General features: G+C 45.7%; 1 protein-coding gene across 1 annotated transcript; it reads right to left on the bottom strand.

Moving 5' to 3' along the window:
• Nucleotides 1-1,450: 1,450 nt before the first annotated feature.
• On the bottom strand, nucleotides 1,451-12,067 carry LOC120384651. Its single transcript, XM_039503632.1, has 4 exons — nucleotides 11,947-12,067; nucleotides 8,946-9,137; nucleotides 3,601-3,786; nucleotides 1,451-1,786 (listed from the first exon to the last, which is right to left on the bottom strand). The coding sequence occupies exons 1-4, from the start codon at nucleotides 11,981-11,983 to the stop codon at nucleotides 1,584-1,586; spliced, it is 618 nt and encodes a 205-aa protein (XP_039359566.1). The 5' UTR covers nucleotides 11,984-12,067; the 3' UTR covers nucleotides 1,451-1,583.
• Nucleotides 12,068-12,817: the final 750 nt, after the last annotated feature.

The raw sequence follows: 12,817 nt of genomic DNA, 5'->3' as shown, positions 1-12,817 counted from the left end.
CCACCCCAGCCCTGCGCAGATAGCTGGCACGGCAGACCTCTAGCGAACCGCCCAATGACCACAGGATCTGTTAAGGGATGAAGGCACCCAGCCAGGTTTATTGTCGACAAAGCATAGTATTAGTACACCGCAGACTCTACCGAACCATTATGTCTGTAATGATGGACCAGCTCAGTGAACGGCGGGCCTTTCTGTTCCTCCCTAGGCTATACAAAGATACTCCCTCTTAGATACATCTTTGTATCCCGATACAAAAGAGTTAGTACTGCCTCTCTGACATAGTTATCGGGATATGTTTGTGTGAGTCCTCTGTGACTAGCACGTCTTATGAATGTGTATTTCTGCAATATCAGCCCTGTTCTTGTCAGATTCTGTGAGCAGGTCCTGCCTCATACCAAGCCTCTGATACAAGGGCTTATGTCTCAGGCTCTCTTCCTACTACATAGGGTATCCTGATGGGAAAGGGAGAGTTTATAAAACAATATTTGTTGGAAAATCAGCTTTCAGTACCAAGCAGCGCTTCTTGGCAAATATTTGCTTTTACCTAAAATTGATCCATAATGAGGGGTTTAGGTATGTGCCTTAAAACACACATTTCACCCGCTTCTTACAAATAAATATTTTATAAATGAGGATTCTCATAAAAATCTCACTCTCAGTGGTTCTGGCGCCAAGTTAGCAGATTACAGCTTTTACATAAAAGGTGAACTGAAAGGCTTTTTACTTGCCAAAACCTGAGCTTAAGGTTCTTCTGTGTTTCCTTGGCTACAGCTGGTAGCATCACTAATATCCAAAGAGTAGGGAGTATTTTCATTTTAGGTGCTTAAAATGTCATCAGTTATTGCTGGGGTAGCTCAGAACCCTAAGCTTGGATCTTGGAATCTAAATGAAGGAGAAAAGGATTTTCTAATGGTCTGTTTGTCATATACCAACTGGGTCTGAAATCTTTAGGCTCCCTGGAATGACAAGGTTCAGAGCCCAGCAGCAGGCTCATCTCAGCCCTTCTCCTTCTGAGGTCTGGTAAATGAAAAGAGTTCAGTGCAGGTTGGTGTGTGCAGGACCCTCAAAACCAAGGTCCCGTCTACTCTGGGGAGACATTAAAGACTGCTTGAACCACTTCACATAAAGATACGGCCTTGCCTTGGTGTCTGGCCCAAAATTCCCCTCCCTCAGTGTTCTGCAGTGGGCTGCTGCCCTCCACTCCAAAGGTGGCTGCATTTCCAGGGTGCTGCACGTACACACTGTGGGATCATTTGGGGTGAAGAATGCCATGATGATTATCTGTCATATGTCGCCCACACAGATATTCTGTTACTGACTTGCATGCTTAAGCCATTGATTACATATATTTATTCTGAAGCAAGCTTTTCAGTTCACCTTTAAATGTAGCTATCTCCTGCCCTTCTCCAGATGGCGTGTAGAGCTGAGGAAAGTGAGACCATGGAAGAGCTTGTTGGGTCGGATTCCTGTTTAATGATTGCGGGGTCCAGGGTTGTATCACTGGCCCTATTTGGTGGCATTCATCACATCCTGGTGTCTTTGTGTTGTCACTATGAGCAATAGCTACTCGCCAGAGCCAGAGCTCATGCTGCTTCTTTCCTGACTTGGTAAGCCTCTATGGTGCTGGGTTTTGTGTGCACATTGTACGAACCACTGTCAGCTATATCCCTGATGGTTTTGGACTCAGGGAGATTATCCACCGAAGTACTCGACATTTCATCATCGAAGGGCCCAGTGACAACAATTTTGGGGATAACCCTTTTCTTCATTGGTTTATCCAATGTCTCTACAGGAAAGGGATAGAGAAAGAAAACCAAGCCTTGTATGAAGGACTGAATTCTCTCCTGCCTGCTGCATATTTACACGAGTATAAACACAGAGGGGAACCCATATGCCCACTTTGAGGCGACGTGATGGTACTTTACAGGGGCACACATCTAGCAACCAGGTAAATTATTTATCCAGACAAACACCCAGGCTTCAGCAGATGTTCATCCAACATAGACTGAAAGGCATATGGGTCCGGGAGATGGCATCTCCGCTAATGGGCTTTTACAGAATGAAGAGTTCAGAAAACCTTGTACTAGTGATGAGAGGACACAGGGAGAGTCAGGTACAGGTACACAGGAAACACTTCCAAGGATGGTGGTACAGGTGGGTTCAGGCAAAGTGAGCACACGTGCCATTCTAACCTGGGGTCCCCTTTCCCCTCTCCCTCCACCCAAGCATCCCAAGTCTGACGTGTGGCACCCATGACTAGTTTGAGCCTCTGATGAGTGCAGGTCACTAGTACAAACCGTATGGCCGTTTTAAGAGGACTGAGGGTGGGACCTACCAAACAGGTTTCCTTGCGACTCGGTGCATGATTTGAACCCATCTCTAGGAATAATGGATTATGCTGTATAATCCAGGGCAGTGGACTAGGAGATAGGACAGCTGGATTCCAGTTCTAACTTTGCCACTGACCTGATGTCTGACTTTGGGCAAGGCCCTGCCCCTCGCTGTGTCTACGTTTCCCCATCTGTAAAAGGGGAGTAGTAATACCCTCCCTTATAGATCTCACTGCGCTTTACAAGCGAAAAGCATATGAGGGCTCTGTATTCTTGTTCTATAATCCACTGATCCAGCATCAGCCTATTTTGATAAGACTAGAAACTGTATGTATCAACTGGGGAGAGCTGGGTGCTGAAAAATCATGTAATTCAAAGATGGTTACTATCCAGTATTGAGAAGTCCTTTCTATGCGGAGGAGAGCTGCAGTGAGTCTAGGGATGACAGCCCTGGCTGGGATGATTTAGTTGGGGTTGGTCCTGCTTTGAGCAGGGGGTTGGACTAGATCACCTCGATGACAGGAAATGCCCAGAGAGGTGACTTAGGTGATGCCATGTTGCTTGTAAGCCGCCTTCTCCTAATGGCCACAACTGCCAGTCAGAGCGGCCCAGTCACTGCTGCTCACCCTCCCTCCTCTGAACTTTCCTACGAGCCACATTTGCGATAGCAAGTAAGAAAACAGCTGCAGCCCAAACACCCAATGTTCTGTGGGGAAGAGAAAGATCGGGAAGCCCAAGGGAAAGATGCCAGTAGCCCATGCAAACTTGGATAAAAAGCCAGCGTGACTAAACCTTTGACTGGAAAAGGCACCCTCTTGAACGAACAGGTCTTGGGAAGGGGAAGAGGACATGGTTAAATTAACCACTGGACGATAGTGAATACTACCATCCCTCTACCTGGTTGGTGCCTATAAAGGCAGTAGCTTCCCCAGAGCTCCTGGATGTCCAGCATTCATTTTCCTACTCAGTGTGTCTTCTGAGTGGCTTTAGAACATCTGGCCTGAGACCTGTTTTACCCAGCAAATTTACAATAGGGACAGTGTGGTGTTATCTGGGCCCATTTTACACCATTTGTGGCCTGTTATGGCCTATTAAAAACATATATTAAAAGGGAACATCGCTGTTCAGTAGCTTAGCTCTAAAAAACTTGACCTGGCTTAAAACTGTCATCATCCAGTGAGGAGCATCCATGAGCCAAGCACGTCCCTGGTGTGACTCCCTGAGGTCAGTTTTGTTTTGTGGTTTGACGGCCCTGCTGTTTGTCCCCTACCTTCTCCGTAAGAACTGTCAGTGGACAGATGACTTCGCTGCAGTTTCTTTGTCGATTTAGAAACAGAGGCTTTAGAGAGATTGCTGTGGTCCCGTGAAGAACTTTGCTGTTTCTCAGATTGCTCCTGGTTTTTTGGCTGTTTGGACTCCCTGTACTTGTTACCAACTATGCTCTGCTGGACTTCAGCTGCAAGAAGAATTTGGGATGCAAAGAAAAGAGAAAGAGAAGCCTCTTCAGTCGTTTAATGCTGTGGCACAGCATGCTAGTGCTCTTAGCCACAGTCTGCTCCTACTCGTTTTGATTCATGGTCTTTTAAAATGCAGCTATTGGAGATCTGAGAATGTTCACTGTTTATAAGCAACAAAGTTTCTCCTCCCTGGGTGTTCACAAGAGGGCCTCACCCTCCCTGATTGAACTAACCTCGTTATCTCCAGACTGATTCTGGCCTGCAGATTTATACCTGCCTCTGGAAATTTCCATTACATGCGTCTGACAAAGTGGCTATTCACCAATGAAAGTTCATGCTCCAATGCGTCTGTTAGTCTATAAGGTGCCACAGGACTCTTTGTTGCTTTTTAAAGATCCAGACTAACACGGCTCCCCCTCCGATATTGTTTATAACGTCACTCATCATTACTTGCCTGTTTGATCAGCTAGAGAGAACAGGGCCCAGCATGAATTCCTGGAAGTGTCTGGTCTCTCTCTCTCTTCGTGCCTCTTTTCTTTTGGGGGAAAACTGAAGCCTTGACACTGCATGAGGAAAATGCTTGCTCTCCTCATTGCATACACACTTTTGGGATATACTGGGGCTATGGATATGAGGCAGACAGGCACGGAGCTGTGGAAATGGTGGGCACCCTACATGTGGTATTTCTTGTCCCTGGGCAATCAGTGTGATTCTTGATACTAATTGCTTTTAATAGATTCATGAATTATAAGGCAGGCTGAAGGGACTGTTACTATCATCTAGTCTGATGTCCTGCATAACACAGGCCATAGGACTGCCCTGAATTAATTCCTGCTTCAAGGCCAGCAGTTGCATCAGTTGAACCAGAACAGATCTTTTAGAAAAACATCCAATCTTGATTTTAAAATATCCAGTGATGGTGAACCCATGACAACCCTTGGTACGTTGTTTCAATGGTTAATTACCCTCACTGTTAAAAATGTGCACCTTCTTTCCAGTCTGAATTTGTCTAGCTTCAACTCTCAGTCACTGGAGCTTGTTACAGCTTGTCTGTTAGATTGAAGAGCCTTCTAGTAGCAATTTTTTGTTCCCCAGATAGGTATTTATAGACTCTGATCAAGTCACTCCTAACCTTCTCTTTGTTAAGCTAAATAGAAAGAGCTCCTTGAGTCTGTCACTCTAAGGCAGGTTTTCCAATCCTTTAATCATTCCCATGGCTCATCTGTGAACCTTCTCCAATGTATCAACCTCATTCCTCAATTGTGGACACCAGAGCCAGACACAGGATTCCAGCTGTGGTCGCACTATGCTGAAGACAAATAATGTACTCTCCCTACTCCTACTTGGTATTCCTCCAAGGATTGCATTAGCCCAGGGGTCAGCAGCCTTTCAGAAGTGCTGTGCCAAGTCTTCATTTATTCACTCTGATTGAAGGTTTTGCGTGCTAGTAATACATTTTAACGTTTTTAGAAGGTCTCTTTCTATAAGTCTATAATATATAACTAAACTATTGTTGTATGTAAAGTAAATAAGGCTTTTAAAATGTTTAAGAAGCTTCATTTCAAATTAAATTAAAATGCAGAGCCCCTCGGGCCGGTGGCCAGGACCCGGGCAGTGCGAGTGCCACTGAAAATCAGCTCATGTGCCGCCTTTGGCACGCGTGCCCTAGGTTGCCTACCCCTGCATTAGCCCTTTTGGCCACAGCGCCACATTGGAACTCATGTTCAGCTGATTACCCACCTGACCATGGGCGGCAGGCCGCATAGGCTGGGCCTCCCCAAACAGCCAGGCATGGCCCCACCCCCTGCTTACCACCCCTCCCCGTGTGTGCCTCCCCAGTGCTCTGGCTGGGGCTGCAGGCTGAGGACACATGCCACTTGCCTTTCTGGGGCTGGGGGGTGGGGAGCTGCAGCCTCCCAGTGCTCCGGGGGCTGCAGTCACCCACCCTCTCACGCTCCAAAGCTCGGGGGGGGGGGATGTGGCCACTTGCCCTCTTGGTGCTCCGGGGCTGGGATGGTGGTGGCCACCCACCCTCCTGCGCTCTGGACCTGGGACGGCTGAGGCCGCGCGCCGCCCACCCTCCTGGCACTCTGGGGTTGAGGGTGCTGCAGCCGTCTGCCCTCCCGCTCCAGGGCTGGGGCCGCGCACCGCCCACCTTCATGGCTCTCTGGGGATGGGGGGGCTTTTGGGGCTGGGATGCTAGCCTGGGGTGGGAATGGGCCGATGGCCATGGTGGGGGGCTCTGGGCTCCAATGAAGGGGGGCAGAAGAGGCAGGGCCTTGGGCAGAAGGGGCGGGGTTGGGGGCTAGCCTCCCCCAGCCGGCGGTTCACGCACTGCCCATTCACCTGACCCCCAAGTCTTTTTCAGAGTCACTGTAGTGCTCCCCAGGACAGAGTCCCTCATCCTGTACGTATGGCCTACGTTGTGTATTCCTAGATGAATGGCCTTTTGTTTGTACGGAAACCCGTTGTTTGCTTGAGCCCAGTTTTCTAAGAGATCTAGATCACGCTGTATCAGTGACCTGTACTCTTTACTATTTACTATTCCCTCAATCTTTATCGGGGATGATTTTATGTTTTTTTCCCAGTCATGGTAAAAATGTTAAACAGCACAGGTCCAAGAACTGATCCTTGGGAGACCTCACTAGGAACTCACCCATTCCATGAGGGTTCCCGGATTACGTGTATATTTTGAGAACTACCAGCCAATTTTTAATCCAGGTAATGTGCACCATGTTGATGTTGTATCATTCTAATTTCTTAATCAAAGTATCATGTGGTATCACATAAGATGCCTCGCAGGAGCCCGCCTATATCACACCAAATGATTACCTTGATCGACCAAACTTGTAATCGCATCAAAAATCACTATCACGTTCATGTGACAAGATGTATTTTCAATACATCCATATTGATTGACATTAATTGTATTACCCTTCTTTAATTCTTTATTAATCAAGTCTTGGATCATTCCATTATTTTGCCTGGGATCAATATCAGGCCGACATGTCTATAATTACCCAGGTCATCTTGTTTATTCTTTATAAATATTGGCACAACATCAGCTTTCTTCCAGTCCTCTGGAACTTCCCCAGTGTTCCAAGACTTACTGAAAAACAATACTACCTATCCAGACTGCTCCTCATCCAGCTTTTTTAAAACTCTGGACCTGCTGAGTTAAAAATGAATGACTTTGGTAGCTGCTATTTAGCATCCTCCTGAGTTACTGTTGGAATGAAAAGTATTTCATCATCATCATATGATATGACTACTTCACCTGGGCCTTTTCAGAAATACAGAACAGAAATATTTATTGAGCTCTTCTGCTTTTTTCTTTTTTGCATTATTATTGACAGTTCTACCATCTCCATCTAGGAATGGATGAGTACCATTGTTAGGATTCCTTTTGTTCCTAATACACTTAACTCTGCTGGTTATAGACTTCTCTTGTGTCCTTTTGCTTCCCTTATCAACCTTCTAATCTATATTTATTTCTGTCAACTTCCTCTCTTTCCATTTGTTATATATATAATTTTTATAGCTGCTTTCACTTACCCTCTAAGCTAGGTTGGCTTTTTAATCAATGTAACCTTCTGTGTTGATTGTGGCTTTTGGCGCATTTAGTAATATATTCTTAAATAGTTCCCAATTACCATTCCCATTTCTCTGTTTAAATTCTTTCTCCCAGCTGAGTTGGCTCATAATTTTTTTCAGCTTCATGAAATTGTATGTGTGTATATATAATATAGATAAACACACACATTTTTATTGGTTTGGACTTTAGGTGATTATTCTGTTTTCATAAAACAAACATAAAGAACCACTAATGTTTAGTTCTATGGTCAGTTCCTCTTTATTTGTCAAGATGACATTTTCTCATGTTGGATGCAATATTTTCCAAACAAATTGTTTCAGAAAAGCAAAGTCTGTGTCAACAGCCCAGCCCTCATGAGCAACCCACAACTGCAAAGCACAGTGCAGAGCACAACCATTGCAACAACAAATGAAGGGACACAAAAAGGCAGGATGTGACGCTGATTGATCAAAGGTATGGGGACCCCCCTCCCGATCTAAGATGCAGCCCAGGTTTGGAGGCTAAAAGTCCAACCAAGGTTCTACATCTTTTATTGCTTGGACAGACTGGGAATGCTGAACTAGTATCAACAAAGGGCTCCCTTGGAAAGTGCTTTGAGATCTCTGAGTGAAAAGCATTGTGTGAGAGCTTAGTATTACTATTCTAGAATCTGCTGATCCAGTATCTCTGCACTTTGATAAGACCGGAGACTGTATGTATCAAACTGGGGCTTGTTCAGCTGAAAAAGCATGTAATTCAATTATTATTACTATCCAGCAAATAGGAAATCCTTTCTATGGGGAGGAGAGTTGCAGTGAGTCTAGGGGTGACAGGAAGTGCCCAAAGGTGTGGCTTAGGTAGATCAGTAATGCTGCTAATAAGCCATCTTCTCCCGGTGGCCACGACTGCCAGCTGGGTTGGCCCAGCACTTGCCCTCCCTCCCTTGAACTTTCCTACAAGCCACATTTGTGATAGCAAGTAAGAAAACAGCTGCAGCCCAAACACACAATGTTCTAGGGGAGGACAAAGATTGGGAAGCCCTAGGAAAAGATGCTTAGAAATGGCCAGTAGCCTACACAGCTGTGGGAAAAAAGCCGGTGTGACAAAGCCTTTGACTGGAAAAGGGCAGGCTCTTGAAGGAGGAAGTTCTGGGAAAGGGAGGAAGACATGGTTCAATTAACCACTGAACAATATTGGATGGTACCATCACCTCCTCCTGCTTGGTGTCTAAAAAGTCACTAGCTTCCCCAGGGTTCCTGGAGGTCCAGCATTCATTTTCCTACTCAGTGGATTTAGAACATCTGGCCTGAGACCTGTTTTACCCAGCTAACTTCTAAGGGTACAAAATGTTGGGATCTGGGTCTACTTCACACCATTTGTGGCTTGTTATGGCCCATTAAAAATTGCATATTAAAAGGGAACATTGCTGTTGAATAGCTTAGGCCTAAAAAATGACCTGGTTTAAAACTGGTGCGATTACTGAGGATCATCCCTGGGGCATTAATGAGCCAAGCACATCCCGGGTGTGACTCCCTGAGATTAGTTTTGTTTTGTGGTTTGAAGGCCCTGCTGTTTGTCCCCTACCTTGTCCGTAAGAATGGTCAGTAGACATCTGACTTTGCTGCAGTTTCTTTGTTGATTTAGAAACAGAGGCTTCACCAGGTCTGTTGTGCTCCCGTGAAGGTGAAGAACTTTGCTGTTTCTGAGATTGCTCCTGGGTATTTGGCTGTCGGGACTCCCTGCTCTGGTGACCAACCACACTACGCCGGACTTCAGCTGCAAGAATTTGGGATGCAAAGAAAAGACAAACATTGATCACCCATGCCAGTGGTTTAGTGCAGGACACAGAACGTTAGTAGCCCTTTGCCACAGTCTGCTCCCACTTGTTTTTATACAGGGCTATTTACAATGCAGCTGTTAGTGATCGGAGAGTGTTATTGATAAGGTCACTCATTATTACTTGGCTTCTTGAGCACTTAGAGAAAACAGAGTCCAATCAGAATTCTTGGAAATGGCTGGTTTTTTCTCTTCTCATCCTTTTTTTGGGAAAACTGGAGCCCTGTCAGTGCAGAAAGTACTTGCTCTCCTCAACGCATATGAGTTTGGGGAATTTATTGGAGCTATGGAATGAGGCAAACAGGCGCAGAGCTGGGGAAATTGCAGGTTGTGGTTACCGGGCAAACTGCACAACTGACCCCTCCTTATTTTATAGAGTGCATCCCCTCCAAGGTCTCTGGCCCCTAGCCATCACCTGGCTCTGGGTGGAGTGACATGATTCTCCCACTCTCAGATTGGGTCCTGAGTTGCAATCCCCTGCTACTTATGTGATTGCCTCAGTGGGTCTGAATGGCTCAGACCTTGCAATTCTGCTCCTTCGGAGAGCAATGACAGTGGTGAATACTAGCCAGACTTCTTAAAGCACAGGATCATTTGTTTGGAACAAAAGTATTTCAGAGAAAACACATCTGAAAAACACTAAACCAGATTGTTCACGTCTAGCTTTATTCTAAGCTTATCATTCCCAGGCTCATTTCTTTAGACTCCCCCACAGTGTTTCTCTCAGCCTGTCACCCTAGACAGCTTTGACAGCTTCTCCCTCTGGGAAATCCTTTTTAACTCTTAATTATTCTTTTGATCTCCAAGTTCCCATCCTGGTAAAACAAGCTGACCATCTTCTTGAAGACAGGATCCTTAGCGTTAACAGCTTTCCTGTTTGTGCTTCCCACAGTCCCCTGTTGTGAGATCAGTAGTAATAGAGGAAGGTCTAATAACCAACCATAGCTATGCAGTAACTTTACCTTACTGACCAGGTTCTATACAGGGTTCACACAGTTACTAGACCTCAGTATTGTTAGTTTACGTAGCAATTCCACATCCATCACAGTAGGCACCCCAAGTCTATCATCTCTTGTGCCTGGGCTCTCAGTGTGATTCTTTATATGGGTTGTTTTCAGAATAAATCCTTAAAAAAATCAAAATCTGTGTCAAGAGTCCAGCCCTTCTGAGCAACCCACAACTGCAAAGCAGAGTGCACAGCATAACCTTTGCAAGCAACCCTATAACAACAAATCAGTGCACACAAAAATTAAGTGGGGGGGTAACACAGATTAATAAAGGACTTGGGCCACTCCTCCACTCTGAGGTGCAGCCCAGATTTGGCAAATAAGCATTGAACGCATGTCCTATATCTTTTATTGCTGGGACAGAGCAGCTATGCTGAATTGGCACTTGGTGCCTAAATGCCTTCTATCCCCCGAGTGCAGCAAAGCAATCTCCACTGAGAATGACCCCATCGGTGGGTGCAGAGAGAGACTCAAGTAGTGGGCACGGCCCTCCTTTTGCATTGTGTAGCACAGAGGTTCTCAGCCAGGGGTACATGTGCCCACTGGGGGTACCCAGGTCTTCCAGCAGATACATCAACTCATGTCGATATTTGCTGAGTTTTACAACAGGCTACATAAAAGGCACTAGCGAAGTCAGTACTGCTCTGTATACTATACACTGAAATGTAAGCACAATAGTTATATTCCAATTGATTTATTTTATAATGATATGGTAAAAATGAGAAAGTCAGCACATTTTCAGTAAGAGTGTGGCTGTGACACTTGTATTTTTATATCTGATTTTGTAAGCAAGTAGTTTTTAAGTGAGGTGAAACTTGGGGGTACACAAGACAGATCAGACTCCTGAAAGGGGTGCAGTCATCTGGAAAGGTTGGAAGCCACTGCTCACTCCACTCCAGCTCTCTAATTCCCAGGAGCGCCACCAGCTTTTTTGCCGCCCTAGTCGGCGGAAGGTCCTGCCCCCGAAATGCCGCCCCCGACAGAGGTGGCGGAAGGTCCGGCCGCTGCGGTCGCTGCCCCCCAAATGCTAGTGCCCTGGGCGACCGCCTGGGTCACCTAATGGGTTGCACCGGCCTGCTAATTCCTCAGCTATGTGAGATCCAGTGGAGTCTCTTGGTTTAGAACTCCAGTGCAGTACGAGGTAATGTTTTGGTATGTTTCATCCAGGGATATACGAAAACTTATTCTACAGGAAGGAGTGAGACACCTTTGTTGGGTCTTAGATTGCCATTGGTAGAAACACAGATACCAGGGCTTCCTGGACCTTCCATTTTGGAGACTCATCTAAGAGAACTTCCAGACGATCAAAAAGGCCAACAGCCTGGCCTCTTCTCTTCTAGGAAAAATTACCTTTTTTTTGCTTCTGTAGTGGCTTTCACTTGAGGCTCTCAACACCACTTTTCCAGCCTTCCCTAATTAATCACAGCCCCTCTGTGGGGAACCTCAGACACAAATACAGATACAGATACAGCAAATCAGTAACAGAGCTGGGAGGAGTCCTGCCTTTCAGTTCCTTTTTCTCCCAGCAGACCACATTCCCTCACAGAGCTGGGAATTGACTACAGGAGTCCTGACTCCTGTTCTCTACTGCTTCAGCCACAAAAATCATATTCAATAACCTCTTTATTGCATTGGCATGGATCTAACTATGTCAACGGGCACGTAACATAACCCTTCTTACCCTATTGGGATGCCAATCTCTGTTAGCACAGACACTACACTGGGGAAGGAGAACGCTTTACCTCTCACATCTCCTTGTTTGCTCTGGAATTGCCCCATAGATGAGCCCCCAGTCCGGGTCCCATGTGCTGGGCTCTGCAGCTCTCTTGCTTGCACCACCAAGGCCCTTTTGTGACTCAACAATAAGCATCATCATCACAGGCACAGTAAACTGATGCTGCTGCCAGAGGGACCTTAGCACTATGAGCTGAGATTGTGAAACACCTTTTTGGCTCTCTTTACCCCCAGACTAAACTGACTTCTATCCAGCCTTGGGGTTGGTGGAGGATCAGCCGGCAGAGTACTTGGGCTCTCACATACTTAAACTCATTTCATTTAAGAGGGTGAGGGGATTTTTGATCCACCACCTGCTGCAAAGGAAGCAGAGCCTGGAAGCTCATGGGTTTGTTGCTTCATTGTCAACATGCTGCATTGAAACTTTTTAAAGACGCCATAATAGAGGCTCAACTTAAATGTATACCCCACATTAAAAAACATAGTAAGAGAACCAAAAAAGAGCCACTGTGGCTAATCAACAAAGTAAAAGAAGCAGTGAGAGGCAAAAAGGCATCCTTTAAAAAGTGGAAGTTAAATCCTAGTGAGGAAAAGAGAAAGGAGCAATAAACTCTGGCAAATGCAATGTAAAAATATAATTAGGAAGGTCAATAAAGAATTTGAAGAACAACTAGCCAAAGATTCAAAAAGGAATAGCAAAAAATTTAAGTACATTAGAAGCAGGAAGCCTGTTAAACAACCAGTGGGGCCACTGGACAATCAAGATGCTAAAGGAGCACTCAAGGATGATAAGGCCATTGCATAGAAACGAAATTAATTCTTTCTATCGGTCTTTAGGGCTGAGGATGTGAGGGAGATTCCCAAACCTGAGCCATTATT

This window comes from Mauremys reevesii, linkage group 16 (genome assembly GCF_016161935.1).
Source record: "Mauremys reevesii isolate NIE-2019 linkage group 16, ASM1616193v1, whole genome shotgun sequence".
Lineage (NCBI taxonomy): Eukaryota > Metazoa > Chordata > Testudines > Geoemydidae > Mauremys > Mauremys reevesii.
This window is presented reverse-complemented; position numbering and strand designations above follow the sequence as displayed.

What these genes read in the sequence shown, in the direction of transcription:
- LOC120384651 (XM_039503632.1), bottom strand. Translation starts at nt 11,983, where the DNA reads ATGGGGCAATTCCAGAGCAAACAAGGAGATGTGAGAG. An exon ending in CAAACAAGGAGATGTGAGAG is followed by an intron (nt 9,138 to 11,946) that starts GTAAAGCGTTCT and finishes AAATTCTTGCAG; the next exon opens with CTGAAGTCCGGCGTAGTGTG. An exon ending in TGACCATTCTTACGGACAAG is followed by an intron (nt 3,787 to 8,945) that starts GTAGGGGACAAA and finishes TTCTTCTTGCAG; the next exon opens with CTGAAGTCCAGCAGAGCATA.